At 42.3% G+C, this 18,960-nt stretch overlaps 2 protein-coding genes across 3 annotated transcripts in view; one reads left to right on the top strand and one right to left on the bottom strand.

Annotated features, from left to right (window-relative positions):
- Positions 1-2,748, bottom strand: part of CIR1 (corepressor interacting with RBPJ, CIR1) — a 44,534-nt gene extending 41,786 nt beyond the window's left edge. For both annotated transcript variants that reach the window (XM_038421685.2, XM_038421684.2), the window contains exon 1: positions 2,598-2,748. In XM_038421685.2, the coding sequence (XP_038277613.1) occupies positions 2,598-2,669 (72 nt within the window). In that variant the 5' untranslated portion in view covers positions 2,670-2,748. The remainder of the gene's footprint in view (positions 1-2,597) is intronic.
- Positions 2,749-15,144, top strand: SCRN3 (secernin 3). The gene is made up of 8 exons (XM_038421686.2): positions 2,749-2,835; positions 3,382-3,553; positions 4,444-4,625; positions 5,506-5,705; positions 6,492-6,704; positions 10,277-10,439; positions 10,814-10,994; positions 13,389-15,144. The coding sequence occupies exons 2-8, from the start codon at positions 3,383-3,385 to the stop codon at positions 13,542-13,544; spliced, it is 1,266 nt and encodes a 421-aa protein (XP_038277614.1). The 5' UTR covers positions 2,749-2,835; position 3,382; the 3' UTR covers positions 13,545-15,144.
- Positions 15,145-18,960: the final 3,816 nt, after the last annotated feature.

An 18,960-nucleotide genomic window follows, 5' to 3' on the forward strand; every position in this document is an offset into this window, starting at 1 on the left:
AAATCAGGAAAAAGCATTCTTATTCCAGAATACAAGTGGCCACATCTGGAGTTATTTTGCAATATTCTGCTTTAAACTCAAACCCTACCTCAATCCAGAGTAATTTTCATGTATAGAGATGCCCTAAAAAGCTCTAGCCTAGACAAAGCTGGGAAAGGTCTACACTCCAGACCTCTGCCAGCACAACCAAGTCAGTGAGCGGTGTATAGTGTATATACAGCTATATAGTGTATATGTAGTATAGTGTAGACACACCGGCAAAGCTTTTAGCAGTGTAGTTTGTTTCAGTCAGAGGGTGGTTTTACTAAACAGATACAAAGCACAGCTTTGTCAGTATAAGCTGCATCCATTCTAGGAGCACTTTGCCAGTTTAGTATACCGGTATCCTCTACCGGTAAAGCGTGCCTACTGTTGACATAGCTCCAGAGTGAAAATCTATCCTGGGCAGCTGCTTGATGTATTGTACCTGCCTCTGACAGCCAGGATGGCTCTTGCCTCTTTTTTTATTTATTCATTTTTTTTTTTTAAATACTTCGACAATACACTCACTTCTCATGACAATCAAATAATGTGAATCTGGAAAAGTTGAGCAAGAAATTTCCCACTTCCTGTCTTTTTACGGGCCAGCCGTAGGGAAAATGGTATCGTGGGCAAACTTCTATTTTGGCACCCCCGTCCTCCCTGGGCATCACCTCCCCCATTGCCCTGGCCCCTGTGGGCTCCCCAACCCCTGCACCCACACAGGGAAACTGACCTGGATGCATGGAGCAGCTGGTATTGCTGCTCACCCCCCTCTCCAATGCTGCTCCTCCAACATACCCCTAGGAGGTTGTGAGGGGAGGAGAGAGGTCAGGGCTCCCTGCATCCTGGTCACTTCCGCCACCGGGGACTGCATAAGGGGAAGGTAGCAGAGCAGCAGTTCCTGATGCTCATCTCACAGCACAGCACAGGTGGGGGAAGTGACCTGGACATACAGGACACTTGGTGTTGCTCCTCACTCCCCCAACCCCCACAGTTCCCTGGGGTCATGGAGGAATGCTGTGGGGTTAGCAGCATCTGTGCATCACTGCTCACCCCCCAATGTTCCTCCACCGGGAGAAAGCAGTGAGAAATCTGGGCACCCCACCCAGCACTCCCTTGCCAACTGGGAGAAGCTTCTGACGCCATAGTGACAAGGCACACCTCTGTGTTGCCTCCCAGTGCCCTCTTGACCATGCTGCCCCTGGGCGGTTGCCTGGGTGACCCTAAGCCCAGATCTCTAATATTTTACTGTGCCCAAAGTGTGGTTTGCTCCTCACAATACAGATTGAAACCCCTTTCTGCCAGTGAATCCCTGAATCCAGCAATTGGATCTGCATGGAGTCGCATTCAAATACAGGGCCCCAGCTCCAAAACGTTTACAATTTAATTTCAGAATTGATGCAAAGCAAAACAAAACAGTGGACAACGTATATAACGGAGGAATGGCAGAGGTGACATTAGTAAGATTACATGGTTACCTAGGGCAAGCGCAAGGAAGGTTTAATAAAACTTCCCCCAGGGTCATGCAGCATCCCGACTATTCCCCAAACTCTCCTGAATACTGTCTCACCACTATCTACAAGTTATAGCATCTAGGACAAGCAGTTTCAGACATTTTGTTTTTCTAGAACAAAGTTGTTGCACTCTAAAACTGTCAAACTCAAAGTTGCTTCAGGTCAATAACCAGCATGATATGGCCAATCCCATCAAAATTAGGACTCCTTTTGGAGAAAACATATATAGCCCAAATTTACCAGAAGGGGGGAGGGGGATGAAGAGATGTATAGGAGTCAGTAAAAAGAAAAGGAGTACCCGTGGCACCTTAGAGACTAACAAATTTATTAGAGCATAAGCTTTCGTGAGCTACAGCTCACTTAAATGCATCCCATGAAGTGAGCTGTAGCTCACGAAAGCTTATGCTCTAATAAATTTGTTAGTCTCTAAGGTGCCACAAGTACTCCTTTTCTTTTTGCAAATACAGACTAACACGGCTGCTACTCTGAAACCTGTCATAGGAGTCAGTGTCTCTAGCCAGGACGAAACCAGGGGGTTGTACTGGAATCAGTGGATCCGGCCGGGAGGCGGGGGTGGGGCGGGGCGCTGGGCCGGGAGTCAGTGGCTCGGGCCGGGGGGCGGGGGGGGCTTGGCGCTGGGCCGGGGGTCAGTGGCTCTGGCCGGGGGGGGGCTTGGCGCTGGGCCGGGGGTCAGTGGCTCAGGCCGGGGGGCAGGGGGGGGCTTGGCGCTGGGCCGGGAGTCAGTGGCTCTGGCCGGGGGGGGGCTTGGCGCTGGGCCGGGGGTCAGTGGCTCCGGCCGGGGGGGGGGCTTGGCGCTGGGCCGGGGGTCAGTGGCTCGGGCCGGGGGGCGGGGGGGGGGCTTGGCGCTGGGCCGGGGGTCAGTGGCTCCGGCCGGGGGGGCGGGGGGGGCTTGGCGCTGGGCCGGGGGTCAGTGGCTCCGGCCGGGGGGGCGGGGGGGGGGCTTGGCGCTGGGCCGGGGGTCAGTGGCTGCGGGGGGGGGCGCGGCGCTGGGCCGGGGCGGTAGCGGGGCGTTGTACGGGGGGTCCGGCCCCGCTCGCTCACCTTTTTGATGTTGGATTTGGAGGCGGGGTGAAAGTCTTTCTTGCACATGAAGTTGGCGAAGGATTTCCCCATGGCGGCGGCGGCGGCGGCGGGGCCGGGTCAGGCCGCTCGCTCCAGTCGCTCTGCTGCGCCGGGCCGGGCCCAAGCTTCCGGGGCAGGGGGCGGAGCTTCCTGCGGGCGGCGGGGCGGGGCGTTACTTGCCCCCACACGGAGTCGGGCGGCGGCCCGCGTGCGCCAGGTGAGACCCGCGCGCAGCCCGCCCGGGCCTGACAGCTCGTAGCCCCGCCCCGAGGCATCCCCGCACCCTCCCCCCGCCCACTCCCGAGTTCCCCCATCGCCCCGGTCCCCTACGGGATCCCTGTATTGCCGCCTCCCCCCACCCCTGCCCGCGGGGCGCGCCTGGCCCTAGGGGTCCCGGTACCCCGCCCCCTCTTGAGGGAAACAGCGAGACCGGCGTGGGCTGCAGTAACGGCCCCGCGCGGCCGTAGCGATGTGGGGGCTGCTGCCAGGTCCGGGACAGGGAGCGCGGCCTCACGTCCCGGGTCGCGCCGGAGAGCGGCTCCCTCGTTACCATCGTGCACGTCAGCTCGTGCCCAGGGGGTGGTTTCTAAGCCTGTGCTTCGGGGACCTGTTCCAGAAAAAAGGAACCGTTCAGCTACCTGTGTGACAGCCTCCACGCCTCGGTGAAATGCCTTCATTGCTCTCGGGCTCCTGTTCCTGGCTGGGAAGCACCCCCAGCTCTGAATTTTAAGTGCATTCCTGTACATTATTTATTTATTTCAAGGATGGCTTCAAGAACCACTGCACCTTGCTCCTGTGACACATTTGTGGCGCTGCCTCCAGCAACAGTTGGCAGCCGGGTTGTTTTTGGAAAAAATTCAGATAGACCCGCGGATGAAGTGCAAGAGGTAGTCTATTTCCCTGCTGCTTCTCATAAGGCAGGGGACAAACTTGAGGTAAGAGCAAAGTGTTCTTGAACAGAAACTAACGGTGCTTGCCCACCATACAATAAAAATAGTAAAGAATTAAACATTAGTTTTAAAAAATCTCCTATGTTTGGCCAAGCACAAGACATAAAATAGTGTAAGTTTTGTATTGCTGTGTATTAACACAACAGGATCATAACCCTCCATCAGAAATACGGACTGACTTAGTGCAGTGTCAGCTCAGTGCACCCCTTCAGATTCTGCTTTTGAGGACCCTCTTTTACTTGACTCACTGTAAACCTGCTTTTTGTGGGTCCCATTCTAAGTAATGCTTGGCCTTTTGTGATGAAGGTTGCTGGTAGTAGCATATTAGTTTATTTTATAGATATGCAACATTTCCTATAGTAGAGAATCTAGACCCTTATTTATCTGCAGCATAGAAGTTAGTTTGCGGGCCTTTTGAAATGTGTAGCTAAACTACCTCCCTAGCTATGTTTAACAACCCTGTGACCTTGAGTGGAGAGCTATTTTAAAATAAATAGAGTTTGGGGATCCAAAGTATGTGCAGGTATCCCTTTAATCACTTGAATAGGAAACCAGATATTTTGTCTTTCAGTGCAAATTAGGAATGGAGAACCCTTAAAGAGAGCTTGTTTCTATTAATTATACTACTTCACTTACATAGTATATATATATATGTATTTCTATTGAATTTGGGGATTTTAATGATAGTCGACTAGTCTATGGTTTTGTGGGATAAGGAGAAGAGGGGGAATTTTAAGTAAGATATGATTTTGTTAGTTATTGTTGGAAGCAAATAGGAAAGGAAATCTAGCTGAATGAGAACTTTCAGGCCCTGCATTCATTAAGTAGCATTTTGATTTTTTATTACACTTCTCATGCCATGGTTTATGTTGCAGTGCACTTATATAGAAATTGAGCAAGCAGAAAAAACATTCGCGGTTGTTTTGAGTCGTCCATCTTGGATATGGGGTGCTGAAATGGGAGCCAATGAACGTGGAGTTTGCATTGGGAATGAAGCAGTGTGGGGACGAGAAGAAGTCTGGGATAATGAAGCACTCCTAGGCATGGACCTTCTCAGGTTGGTACATATTCTAGTTGTATTTAGATAGATATACTATGTTGAATTTGGTTTCAGGTTATAACCCAGATACATGTTTTTATATAGAAACGAACATATCTCTGAAGGCAAAGACCCTGCCTTCTCTGCTCTTCTGTTCTTGGTTAAAATATGAACACTTCTAGGAAGAAAGGCCTGCTCCAACTTCTGTTAAATTCATTGAGTCTTTGAGGTGGATGAAGCATTAACGTGGACCATGCAAACAAAGATATTATAAATTGTTTTATAAGTACTACTAGAGTTAGTTTAAAGAATAATTCCGAATTGAAATTCTCACAAGCACACAATTGCAGTTTGAGAGGGTGGGGTTATACCTCGTAACTATTCTTCCCCAAATCCTTTTCTGTTACAGTTTTGGCCATAGATCCTCAAATAAAACAAATGTACAAAAACAAAGAAAGGCCAGCTTCTTTTTTTGCCAATTTACAGTTGGCCAGAAACAAGCAATTAAAAACAAAACTAGTCTTAGTATGGTAGAAGTCTTTGCCAAGAGTTTAACCCTTCTTTCTTAGTTCAGAGCAGGCAGTTAATTCCCACCTGGGAATGGGGGTGAATGAGGACACCTCGTAGGACCCTTCTTCCTCCCTTGCACACTTCCATTTTATTGCATCCTCCCCCATGGAGGAGGCACAGCCAATCAGATATACAGTCCAGCAGCTTAACAAGGAGCTCAGGTAGATTCCTCCTTTCTTCCCCGTGAAGGGGTCTGAGCCCTTTCTGGTTTAGACAGGGACACATCCCACCACAGTATTCACTGATCAGATTGAACTTTAATATTCATGTTTAAGAATTCTTCTAAAACAAGATAAGTACAAAAGGTAACATCTTAATTTTGTTTTAGACTTGGACTCGAAAGAGCGGATACAGCTGAAAATGCCCTCACTGTCATGGTTGACTTGCTAGAAAAATATGGACAAGGAGGAAACTGTATGGAGAGTCACATGGCATTTACCTACCATAACAGTTTTCTGATAGCTGATAGAAAGGAGGCTTGGGTACTGGAGACATCAGGAAAATACTGGGCAGCAGAGAAAATAGAAGGTAGGGTAACATTCTTCATTAGGGTTTTAAATCTTCCCACTGCAACAGCATTAGTAATTCCCTGCTTTTCATATACTAACTGCTTCATTAGGATGTGCTGGATCCAGCTAGCTTCTAGGTATGTGTGTGCCACGCTGCTTTCATGTCAATAGCAGAAATCAGTCTTTAGAAAGGGACTTAATTGTAGGCAGAGTAGGGGCTTACGGATGAGCTCAGGAAGGTTGTACTATATATGCGGGCCACAGAGGTGAACGTGCAAGCAAGCACTGATAGAGGCGAGAACATGGGCAATGTAAAGCATGACAAGAGAATGGCAGAATTATGTAGAGCTTTAAGGGTGGCGAAAATATGTTTAAAAACTGATGTGATAATAGACCTGGAGCCATGGGAAGGATTCAAAGAGGAGCGAGCGGATCAAATTGAAGGGCAGAAATTGATTGTTTGGGAGGCCGGTATAGTAGTTGAGCTGGAATATAACAAGGACCTGAACAAAACACTTGGCTGTGGGAATGGAAATAAAAATGAATATTAGAGCTGCCCAGGATGAAGCAGCAGCAGAATTTGGATATGGCCTGGATGTGTGAGATGTGGGGGGGAGAGAGAGAGAGAGAGAGAAGCCAAAAATATTCCTAGGACTGCAGGGGAACTCAGCAGGTTACATGAGAACTTCAAAAAAGCTGTAAAATATAAAATACATTTCAGTAAGCTAAATGTAAACAAATAAAATACTGGATAAATCACTGCATAAAAGACACTAAACAATCTCTTTCCCCACTTTACAAACAGAGGGTGTGCGGAATATCTCCAACCAGCTCTCCATAACAACCAAGATCAATCGGGAACATCCTGAAATGAGAGATTATGCTAAGAGCAAAGGCTGGTGGGATGGTGAAAAAGAATTTGATTTTGCTGCCATATATTCCTACGTAAATACTGCCAGAATGACAACTTCAAGGGGCAGATACTGTGAAGGCTATAAGCTACTGAATAAACACAAAGGTACCCATTATTATTTGAATATAGCAAATCAAACAAAGTATTTAGTGTGCATTTAATTCAAGCGATTAAACTGTCTGCTGTGGTACATGCACTGGGTTAATTCAATAATAATTCAATTGAAGACAATATTAGAGTGATCGGATTTTTAAGGGCTGTTCGCTATTTTTAATTTTTTTAATATTTTTTGCATCTTTCTCAATTGGGTGGGGAGAAATCATAAACAAATTTTATATATTAAACATTTAATACTGCAGCCGTACCTATAGGCCAGGGGTGGGCAAACTTTTTGGTCTGATGGCCACATCTGGGTATGGAAATTGTATGGCAGGCCATGAATGCTCATGAAATTGGGGTTAGGGTGCAGAAGAGGGTGAGGGCTCTGGCTGGGGTTGCAGGCTCTGGGGTGGAGCCAGAAATGAGGAGTTCAGAGTGTGGGAAGGGGCTCCGGGCTTGGGCAGGTGGGCTCTGGGGTGGGGCTGGGGATGAGGGGTTTGGAGTGCACTTCAGGCTGGGATAGAGGGGTTTGGATGTCGGGAGGGGGAAAAGGGCTGGGGCAGAAGGTTGGGGCATGGGAGGAGGTAAGGGGTGCAGGCTCCGGGTGGCACTTACCTCAGGCAGCTCCCGGAAGCAGCGGCATGTCTCCCTCTCTGGCTCCTATGTGGAGGCGCGGCCAGGCGGCTCTGCATGCCACCCCTGCAGCTTCCATTGACTGCGGTTCCCGGCCAATGGGAGCTTTAGGGGTGGCACTTGGGGTGGGGGCAGCATGCAGAGCCCCCTGGCTGCCCCTATGCCTAAGAGGCGGAGGAAGGACATGCCACTCCTTCCGGGAGCCGCCCGGAGCCCCAGCCCCACTCCTCAGATGGAGTGGGGCAAGCCCCAGAACGTGCTCCCCAGCAGGAACTCAAGGGCCAGATTAAAACATCTGACGGACCTGACATGGCCTGTGGGCCATAGTTTGCCCACTCTTGCTGTAGGCTGACCAAGCAAGGGCCATCTTGTTCTGTGCTCAGCAAGGACTGATGACTGACTAGTTCCGGAATATTTGATGGGTTATTTTCCATTCACCTACTTGGCAGAAAAAAAACAGACTTCCAAAAATTCACTGCCATTTATACAAGCTTGGGAGAGCTTGGGGAAGGCCTATATTAGTACAGTGCCTAACTGAACCCTCCTCTGAACACTATTTTCATATGAATATGAAGTCATTCTGCCTAATCTAACCTTTTTTTTTTTTGTTGGACTTGAAGATACTCATATTAAAAACATAGATTTAAAAATGTTACTGTTAAAATTGTATAGTCCAGTAAAACACCCTATCTGAAAGCAGGATAAAGGAATTTACAGCACTATCAGAGGAAATTCTTAATTACCACTTACTCACGTGACTTTTTTCACATTTATGCAGAGAGAAACTACTACTTTGCTTCCAACCGCTTCTATTTGGCAGCTTTTAACTGTGTTACATATATCTCAAAATAGCATCTGGATTCACTGTTGCGTTTGAAATGATTAATCTAAACGGAAATCAAATTGCATCCCTGGGTGCTTTTTGTTTTTTTGAGCTCTGTCACCCCAGCTTTAGCACTTATTCACTGCGTGCTAGTGAATTATCTGTAGATATCTTACTCTGGTGATCATGTAAATCCTGCATCCATTTTGGGAATTGCAGGTTCTGAATACTTAATACCTGTATTACAGTAGTTTTAAGGTTCTATCAGCATTTTCACCGAAATCCCCATTTTCAGGCATTCACCTCAGCCATTTTTAAATCACCCTAGCTATTCAAATTATCAGCCTGGTATAGTTTCATTTCCTTTAGATTTTTTAAAAATCCATGCCTTAAAAGATATTTAATTTAGAGCAGAAACAAAGGCATAGTTATCATACTCTATCCTTCCAAGCTTTTTCTCCCAATAGCTTAAAAAAAAAAAAAAGTCTTCCAGGCTTCTGATCTTTGGTGTGTGGAGAAACTTTACAAATATAAATATCATAGCTATTTTAAAAGTAGCTACTGAGAGACTATATGGGGAACCCAGGAGAATCAAAAACCTGATCTAGACAAGAGAAATTTAATACATTGTGCCTGCTGGACAAGCTGCTGACCTGCACTTAATCTTGTTTTGCAGTGACCTTGACCAAATATGAAAACTGCCTTCTCTCTTTCATTTCCTTCATTTACTGTGATGAATTCCTCCTGCTGGCTTCCTCCAGCCTGTTGTGCCCATACAGTTAATTAACCATGTGCAATTCTTGAAGCGCAACATGGGTTGCAACTTGCATCATTTATAGGGAAACTTGGACAAGTCAACTTAAGTTTTCTCACTGAGCAGAAGTCTTCATGATTTTCTTAGTTCAACTAGAAATGGCAAGGCCATTTAAACTAGAAATCCTAATCCACTGAGAGATGGTATGAGGGAAACATAGCAAGAGTAGGTGGTTTCAAGTTGCCAACATCCCTTTAAAATGGAAAAACCAATTAATAGATTAACTGTTTCTCTCTTTTTATATTAGCACTTGCTCACCTGTTATACTGGATTTGGAGAAAAAATGTCTGTAGTTGCCCTTGTTAAAATATTGGCAGTACGTCACTAGGCGTTCACATAAACCACTACAGTATACAAAAAACAGAGACAGCATTTGAACATTAACTACTTTAAAATAATTTACTTTTAGAATTTTCACAAGAACAGCCAATACCAATGAAGGGGTTCCATTCACCCTATCTCAGAAAGAAAATTATTTTCACAAGGATGATGAACTCAAGTTTGCCTTATTTAGTTTGGTGCTTGCTGATTAGTATTACATAGCCCTTTACAAGTGGCTACGTTAATGTGGTTCCATTCCACTCAAGATATAAAACTGATTGTTCTCTAGTGCATCATTTCAGCTGGTCATCTTGAAATATAAATTATCTGGGAAGTAAAATAGTAAGGAACAGTTTAATCTCTTCGAGTTGCATTTTCAAAGCAGTGCACAGGAAATCCACATACAGTTGTCATTAGTTTTACATTTTCAAAGCAGTCTAGTGGGATTTGTACACAGATAATACCAGTAAGCAATACTGTGATTTGTCTGCTTAACTCCCACACAGCATTTAGGAAGTTTAGTCTTTAATTTTGAACTATGAATTTTCATCTGAAAAGTTATTTTATCTGAACTGTTTGCTAGGCTTATTATTTGTCAGACACTTTGGAAGTCCAAAATACATTTGTTATGGCACTTAAGTTATAATGCAATATCTCATTGTCATTTACTTATCAGAAAAGATAAAAATAAAACAGTAATCTTATTTGCTATTTTAAACACGTGGCTTATTGCACTATATATGTGGGCTGAAGGATTGATTGCTTTCATGACAGAGCTAAAGTGTCTCTTTCATGTTTTTTACTACCATGTAAGAAGCTAGTCTGATATCCCTTGTTTTGCACCAGTTGGTCTTTTTGCCAACACAGCATATTAACATGAATATTACGTTTGAAAAATGTGAGGAGTAAAGCATGCGGTTCTAGAGTAGCTAGTATTTAGTCACTACTAGTCTTGTATGTAAATTCATTGTTTTGTATCTTAAACAGGCAATATAACTTCTGAAACAATGATGGAAATTCTTCGGGATAAAGAAAGTGGCATTAATATGGAAGGAGGATTTATGACAACTGGAAGTATGGTCTCCATTCTACCTCAGGAGCCTAATCTCCCTTGTATTCATTTCTTTACAGGAACTCCAGACCCTGACAGGTGATACAATAACTAATTAAAATGAAAAGTTAGCGAATGTTTTCTAAGTTATAAGATGGTGTCATTTACTTGCTTATTAGTTTCATTTTATTATTTTAAAATAAATCCCAAAATGTAGTGAGAGCCAAATGCATGTCATAATTTAGGGGTTCATTACTCCTTTACGTACATACATAACATTGATGAAAATGTGGGAAGACTTCATACACATTCTATCTGAGTAATTAAAACAAGGCTAAGAGTTATTTGAAGCCTTTCTCCAGTGGAAGTAGAGGGGATAAATGGAAGGAAAATACAATGATGCATTGACTTCTGCTTGTATCTTTAATAAAACTATATCAATAAAGAATGTGTGTTCTGTTTCCTCTCCCTAGATCTGTTTTTAAGCCTTTTATTTTTGTGCCAAATATTACTCAGTTACTAAAAACCAGCTCACCAACATTTGGTCATGATGATCCAGTGAAGAAGAAACCACGGTTTCTGTCTAAGCCAGATCGAAGACATGAACTCTATAAGCAACATGAAAGTGCAGCTGTGGTTATGGAAACCTTCAAGGTAGGTTCGATTTCAGGGCAAGGTGGTGATTTGGGTTATTCACTCCACTCATGGTTTGCAGATGTGATACTATTTAAGGCTCCAGTTTGCTGGATGGTAAAGAATATTTATGTAGTGCATCAGTGTGCAATCAGTTCAGCCTCTAGTATGCACACGTTTCAGAAATGCCAAAGAGCCACCATCAATCCCTCAACTATTTCCCTTGGCTCAGGCACAGCCAATCAAACTTCCGTCCTGCTAAGCCTAGGGTTCTCAAAGCCTGGAATGGAGCAGGCCAGACTACTCTTTTCATCTCCCGTAATTGCACCAGCCAGACCTTGGGGGTACTACTGAACAGCCCCAGCATGGAAGGAATGGCCCCTGGTCAGAGCACTCCCAGCAATCACAAGTGCTGCTCTTGGGTCTGAAGGGAGGGGGTTGGGGAGCCCGTTACCACTTCCTTGTAGCGACAGGATTGATTCAAACACTTCTGTTTAAAAGTCAGACTTTCTTCGTAAGTCTCCCTGGAATGCCCCACGTTGGACACCACTGATTAAGTGCATCAATGTGCTCAGCACTGTTTTGAGTAAATATCATAATAGCTTGCAATGGTACTGCCTGAGCTCCAGATTGCATGTTGAATGCTGAGGATTTTAGTTTAAATTAGCTAGTGGTACCATGCACTTGCTGTAATAAATATTAGTGTATTTTTCATAAATGGCTGTGACCAGTGGTGTATGTAGGCCAATATGAGGCTCACCAGTTACAAAAAAGGCGGAGGTTTGGAGTCTGCTTAGACTCACCAGAAGGATTTCAGTATAAAGCCCTGCAATCGATAGAACCAGGTCTAAAGTACACGGAGTTGGTGCACTCTTTGGAGCAATGTATATGGAAGCAGCAGCAGGTAGATTAGTGGGAAGGAGGCTTTAAAATTGCAGCTACCGAGCAGGCACATGCTGAGCAGCTGCAGCAATGCAGGCCAGATTATGGGAGAAGCTGTAGCTAGGTACCACAGTAGGCATGGCAGGGGAGTGGAGAGGAGCTGCAGAGAGGCCAGTTTTTGTAATACAGAGAGTTCGGAAGCACTACATTCCTCTGACCACTGCTCTGCTTCCAATATCCCATTCAACTGAAATCAGGGTAAGTGGGAGAAAGAACATGATTTTAGAGGTTATAGGTGGTCGAGTGAGTTAGTCCAGCCCCCTCTGTGGGAAGACACTGCAGGTGTTGCTACCTTAGCTAATTCAGACTAAAAATGATGAAGGGGGGGGGGGAATATTATGGGATGTTTTGATTCTAAGGAAGATGAAGACCTCTGGTTTTCACCAAGTATTATTGGAAAAATAGATGCTAAATATAGAAATCCTGGAGTATTTATTACCAAGAGTAGTGTGATTGGCTTCTCTCTGGGTGGGCCTCCCTATCACTCAGACCAAAGGAGCTGGCAGAACTCCCAAGGATGTGGCATCAGGGCCAATCATTTTCTGAATTTCCTGACTCTTCTGTTTCCTCTCTCTGGTGTTTTTAACTCCTAAGTCCAGTTGTCTTCACTTCCTTTTCATACCATCTCTAGTCCCACTATGCATCCTCAGAAGAAACTTGAAGCAGTGGAGCAGTACAGCACACCACCACAGATGAGGATTTCAAAGCATGCTTACTGCGTTAGTACAACGTACAGCTCTGCCACACCGTGGCTGTGTTTACATTAGGAATAGTGGGAGCCCTAATTTCCATCAGCACAGATAAGCTGATGACAGCAATGGGCAAGACTGTAGCCTAGACAGGGCTCAGGCTTTTATCACTGTTTTATTTAAGGCTGCTCAGAGCAGGTCAAGACTATGATGTGAAAACACAAGCCTCGTTTACATTACAGCTTTCCTTTTTAGTACTACCTTTGAGAATGACAGGCCCCAGTTTTCCTCATCAGCAGAATTGTCTATTTTTTGTGGAGCAAGGAGGCTAGTTGCTGACATCTAAAAGGTCACTGGTTTTGTTGAAGTAGAGCCTAGAATTTATTTAAACTTTCGGTCCAAAAATGGATGCCATCCAAAGACAGGGGCTATTCAGAATCCAGATACACACACCCATTTCTAAAAAGGCACTTTTGCACAAATACGTTTTGCTGCTGAAAGCACTGAAGAACTTTTTATTTTTACCATTCAAGCCCCTCACACAAAAGGTTTGCAACTTGTAGGTAGATGAGACAACTACTGTATAAGGGACAGAGCATCTGAGCAAGAACACTATGTAATCTGCACAAACTGGACAGCACTGATTCCTACTACTATCACAAATTGTTGTTATGGGCACAGGTATAAGAGCTTAAGTAGAAAGATGGACTATAGCAAGACTGTGTTTTAAACTGTATAGTGCTGTTAGAGTTTCATTCGAAAATGTGTTCTTTTGTTTTTGTAGGAAAAAGGTAAAGAGATGCTGGAACAGATACGGAAGTTGGAGAAAGAGAAAATTAGCAAGATGGAATCAATCCTGCAAAATGGATGTCTTGATGTTAACGAAGCTGTTAACCTTTTTTCACAGTGTGTGGAAGAGGAAATCAACACATATGCCTAAGAGTATAAATCAAATGCAGTGGAATTTGGTCCTGATGATCATCATTCTTTGTAGTTGTATGGCTCTAGGGATCAAATCTTATTTTGGAAAAAGTCATTTTCCATTGATGATTAGGTGTTTAGTATCTTATATATGCTGGCCTATGGGCTTTTGATAATGATCAAACAAGTCATGTTTTTCAAAGGTAGGGAATAGTTTTGCCTTAATGACACTTGGCTGTAGATAAAGAATATGACAATGAGGTGAAATGCCAGTAAGAACCAACTTGGTTAACAACTAAATATTAAAATGCCTAGTACGTATTGAAATTCTTATTTTATGATTAAGATTTTCATTTGGGTGCATCTTGGATTTGAACAACTTGCTCTATGAACATGCATGTAGATTTTATACTCAAGAAGTGTTACTCAAGTTGATCATCACAGCATAAAATTTCACTGCCTGAATTAAAATGGACAAGTGAGGACTCTCTAAAAATGGAGAAGCCACTATTATGCCATCCCTTATCCTTTGAAATTAATTTATTCTGTAAAACAAATACGCAGAACCAATACTTATTTTAACACTCTGCTAATAATCCCTAGTTGTACAATTGGCCACACTAAGAAAAATATTTTATTTGTCAGCAGTAAGAGTTTTCATGACAGTTGTACACTAGGATAGACTATAAGCTCAATCTAGTATTACTTTAATAGATATATGTACTTTACACTTAATTGTGAAAGTGGCAATGCATGAATGACAAGTTAACCTTCAAAACTAACACAATGAGTATGAGAGTGCCTAAAGTAATCTGCCATTTTAAAACCAAATTACAGCTTCAACTTTACAATAAGTAAGTTGTAATGAAATGTGTTAAAATGGCTTTGACTTTCAAGTTGCATTAAGGTAATGAGTGTTTGGTATCTTAGCAATAGAAAATGTCCTGCCCGTTGCCACAAAACATTTAAGATTTAACATCCTTATACATTTGCTAACCTTTAGTTAGAAAGAAGTGTTTTGGTTTTAGGTACTACTCTATGATTAATTCTGCCAGTGCACTTTTGAACACAGCACTGACTGCTTTCGTAACAATCTTTTTATGAATCATCTGTTTAAAAACACACAAGTACAATGAATATCGGTCTGAGTATTTAAAGATCTGAAATGTGCATACTCTTACAGCATGACAGTTTTAAAAAAGAGGAGACTCTTTAAACTTTTCTTCTTTAGATGAACACCTTGTTATTCATAACTTGCCAAAGCTGCTAATTAATTAAAGATTGATTTAAACAAAGCTAAATCCTTGATCCTGTATTAAAGTCATCATCAATTTGTAACATTACCTTCATTTTCATGGCAAGAAACTAGAAGGATAGATGCAGGATTCTGACTTCATACAAGCAAAAAGGTAAGGAAGACTTGTAAAAGAGAAAGTACTTAAAAGTATCTGAAGTATAGAATGAAGGAAGTAACTGGTGATACTATTGGCATACTAAAAATCAGTTTACATTTTCTGTAACTGGTTAGTAACTGCAAGTAATAACACATTAGATACATCAGGCAATCCGTATTAGCACAGAAAATCAGAAATCGATTTATACAAGTATTTTTTTTTAAACCAAACATTTTTCCTGGGTAAATTTGAAGAACTTTACCCATTTGTATATTTTCTCTGTTTAAAACTGTTGCTCTTCTGTGCCTATAACTAAATCTGTGTAATAGAAATAGAGTGCAGGCCACACTTTCAATTGCAATTCTTCATATATATTAAAATTGTATAGAGCTAGACTAACATCTGATTATTTAGCAACAAATGCCTACTTTAGTCAGCAAAATACTGTGAGAAAACATTCTTGTAATATTTCCCTGTGTTAGGAGGAACACCCACTAGCTGTGGCACGAAAAATCCAAGCAGAGGAAACCCTCTTATCCTACAACTACCGTGAATTCCACCTGCCAAGAGTGTGCGTATTGAGGGGGGGGGACTTGAGCCTTCCCCCACAATGTGAAGTATTTAAAACAACACTACTTCCATGGCAAGAAGCTGTTGGAAGTGATCAACACACTTTTTATAATCCTAAAAATTAAATAGAGGGTCTAAAATTGTGATCAGGATTTTGGCAATGACAGACCCTCCAGAAAGCCTTACAATAGTTTTGTATCAGAGTGGTAGCCATGTTAGTTAGCAAAAAGAATGAGGAATACCTGTGGCACCTTAGAGACTAACATTTATTTGGGCATAAGCTTTCGTGGGCTAAAACCCACTTCATCGGATGCATGGAGTGGAAAATACAGTATGAAGATACACACACACACACACACACACACACACACACACACACCCATGAAAAGATGGCAGTTGCCATACCAACTGTAACCAGACAAATCCATTAAAGTGGGCTATTATCAGCAGGAGAAATTTATGAGAGTATCCAGTTTTGAGAGCTCATTCTTAATCTTTCTTGTTTGCTGTATAGGATGTTGATCAGGTGGTTCCGCAGTTTCTTTGAGAGTAGGGGCTACATCTGATGTACAATGCATACCATCCTGAGAGTAGGTCACCTCTCCCTCCAATGGCTTCTATACTGGTTGTTTTATCACACACTAATAATGTTACAGAGTGAAGTACTGGGTGCATCATGTTACCCTTGTTCCCTCTTGGTTCTACATACGTCCATTCAAGCCTTCTAAAGTTGCCTTTCGTCAAAAAAAACTTGGCAGTGTAGACGAGGCCTTAGAGTCCTCACCTTTTTGTATGAAATCAAGATCCAGTATGTAGTAGTTATACAAAGAGCTATAGACTCTAGCAACTTTGTATCACCACCTGCCTCCATCAAAGTGATCATCATCTTTATGTAGTCAATTTCAAGAACCAAGTTATTTCAAATAATCCACCTGCCAGACACGTTGATTTGTATTTTACAAATCTATTTTTCTCTTTTGTAAACTATATCCTTTCCATCATTGTGTGAAAGAGCCCACAAACAAAAGTTGAAATTGAAACTGAGTGGAGTGCTGCCAAGTATACAAAGCAAAGTAAAAAGATAAAGTTTTACATGCAGACTTTAGGTTTAGCAATCAGAGACATTAAGAGTAATGCAGTAGGTAAAACATTTCTATAGAAGTTTGATTACGGTGATAGTGACTCTTCTAGGTCTGTGCTAGCAAACAAGATTTCTTGATGGTTCAGTAATACAAAGAATGTTCATAAACTGTTAGGATATTTTTGAATAAAGTGATTTGCTGTGTTCCACCTCAGCTCCTACTGAATGTCTGTTTGACAGCGAGCCATTTGGCAGCCGTACCACTTTGGGCTGTGATCTTGTCACACCTCCCAGAAGGGCACTCAAATGGGCAGCTTAATGATAAAACTCAGATGCTGAAAAAAGTTGTTGGGCCAGAACTTAGCTCAAGCCTAAGTCACCAAGACTATCGTGGTTAGGATTGTAAAGAACTGTACTTTTTCACATTATAGTGCTTGATTCACCACTGCATTACACCAAGTTATAAATTGGACTACGTTCCTTCTTGATCATAACGAGTGAAGATGTCCCATTACGTGTGCAGCCGAGAGTCCAACACGGCAGTGACATTTCAGCTATTCCCCTGTATTTTCTATCACGCTTTCCCTTTCCTGGCCTAAAGTGATATGTAGTGTAGATGGTGTGCTAGATTCTGGAGGTGGGTGAAGTGATGAATATTATTATATTGTGCTGTCATGTACCCTGGGATTTAGTTCTTTCAGACAAGATTCTGGCCAAAATATAAGGGAAGGAGAAAAAGAACTATATTCAACTGAAAGCTAGTGTGCGCACTAGAGGGCCACCTCTGCATATATTTGGTTTACAGACACCCCCCACTTTAATTTTCAAACTTTAGGGGCAGAAGATTATTTACAAGCAATTCACTGAAAAACATTATCTAATATTTTTCTATTGTGAAACCTAATATAAATGCCCCATTTCTCCATTGCTTCCTTTGGTAAGGGCTACAAACATAAAAGAAAAAGTTACAGCTCAGTGTTTCATTCTACGGAATATTTGAATTATCCTTCTGCAATTTGGTCCAACTTCTTCCAAATTATGTATGGATACTGCCAAAACGGATGTTCACCCATAATTAACTAACCTTAAATACAAAAGAGAGTCCAATAGATGCCATGTTATTAAGCTGATAATGGGCATATTCAGTACTTTAACAGGCCAATTTCTTGAATGGAAAACTCCCCAAATCTAGGAAGCCAATAAATAGGAGTTGAGTCACTTAAAATATTTCACAGCTAGACTGGCCACCTCATTAACTCAGGTAGGAGAACAGAACAATAGTCTCCACTTGAAAGAAATCAATTAACAGTCACCAGCAAGCCCTCCAGCCAATTAAAGAGCAGCATTGGTGGAATGAAAAGATGGCAAAAATTAGGATTCCCAAGTCTCTAGTGTTAGAAAGAGAAGCCCCTCACAAAGAGATAAAAGTATTCCCTACAGAGTTTGGCCTCTTGAGGTAACCCATGAAATTACAATAAATAAAAATTCAGAACCATAAGATAAAATAACTAGAGATTTATTGAGAAGTAGCAACATTCAGAAGCCAGAGATATTAATTGCTTCTACTCTTAACATACACACATCTATAATTCATTCAAAATAGCTTGACACAGCTGTTTTCAGCTGTTGCAGTGTAACAAAAGTATGCCATCCATTTCACTCATGGATAATGCTAATCCACTGCCTGCTACAAATGAGTTTCTTTGTTGTGGAAAAAGAAAACATCAGTTTGTATAGCATACAGTAGGACACTGTCTGCATCAATGCACACAGCAGACTAACGTGCAATAAAACTACTGTATATATTTGACAGCAAAAAGGAATTGCTTTCTCAGCGTCAGTCTTGCATGCATTTGGTGCAACATCCAAATTGTAGCTACTGTAAAGTCACTTCCCCATGTATTGTGGTTTATGCTGTTAAAACGACTTTATTCTTACTACTAGCAGATAATGGCCACATAAAAAGGTAAAGTAAAATCTGTGTCTTTAAAAAGAAAAGGGCTGAGGAAAATTGATGTATACATGTAGCTATTCCAGATGAGGAAACAAAGCAGATTTTGTTCCTGTTTTTTTCAATTACACTAATGATTAGAAATTTTATGTCAACAATTTAGCGCTTTTGTTGCAGTTTTAAAAGGGCAGTAAAACAGGCTATTCCATACTCCAGGGTTCTGCTTTAGCCATTTCAAACTATTACAGATAACATGGACTCAAACTCTCCTTTTAGTACATTCAAGTTAGATATGAATATAACATACAGTATTTGAGTAACTATTTCAACATTTTAGGGAGGTTACTGGGGTTTACTAGAATTTGATTATCTTGTATCCATGAAGTAAAGCTTTGATAAAGACAATGTAATTTTCAAATCCTTAGATATTCTAAAACCA

Source organism: Dermochelys coriacea, chromosome 11 (genome assembly GCF_009764565.3).
Source record: "Dermochelys coriacea isolate rDerCor1 chromosome 11, rDerCor1.pri.v4, whole genome shotgun sequence".
Lineage (NCBI taxonomy): Eukaryota > Metazoa > Chordata > Testudines > Dermochelyidae > Dermochelys > Dermochelys coriacea.

Coding starts and splice junctions, on each gene's coding strand:
- SCRN3 (XM_038421686.2), top strand. CDS start 3,383: ATGGCTTCAAGAACCACTGCACCTTGCTCCTGTGACACATTTGTGGCG. Junction 4,626..5,505: donor CTAGGCATGGACCTTCTCAG/GTTGGTACATAT, acceptor ATTTTGTTTTAG/ACTTGGACTCGAAAGAGCGG. Junction 6,705..10,276: donor GCTACTGAATAAACACAAAG/GTACCCATTATT, acceptor TATCTTAAACAG/GCAATATAACTTCTGAAACA.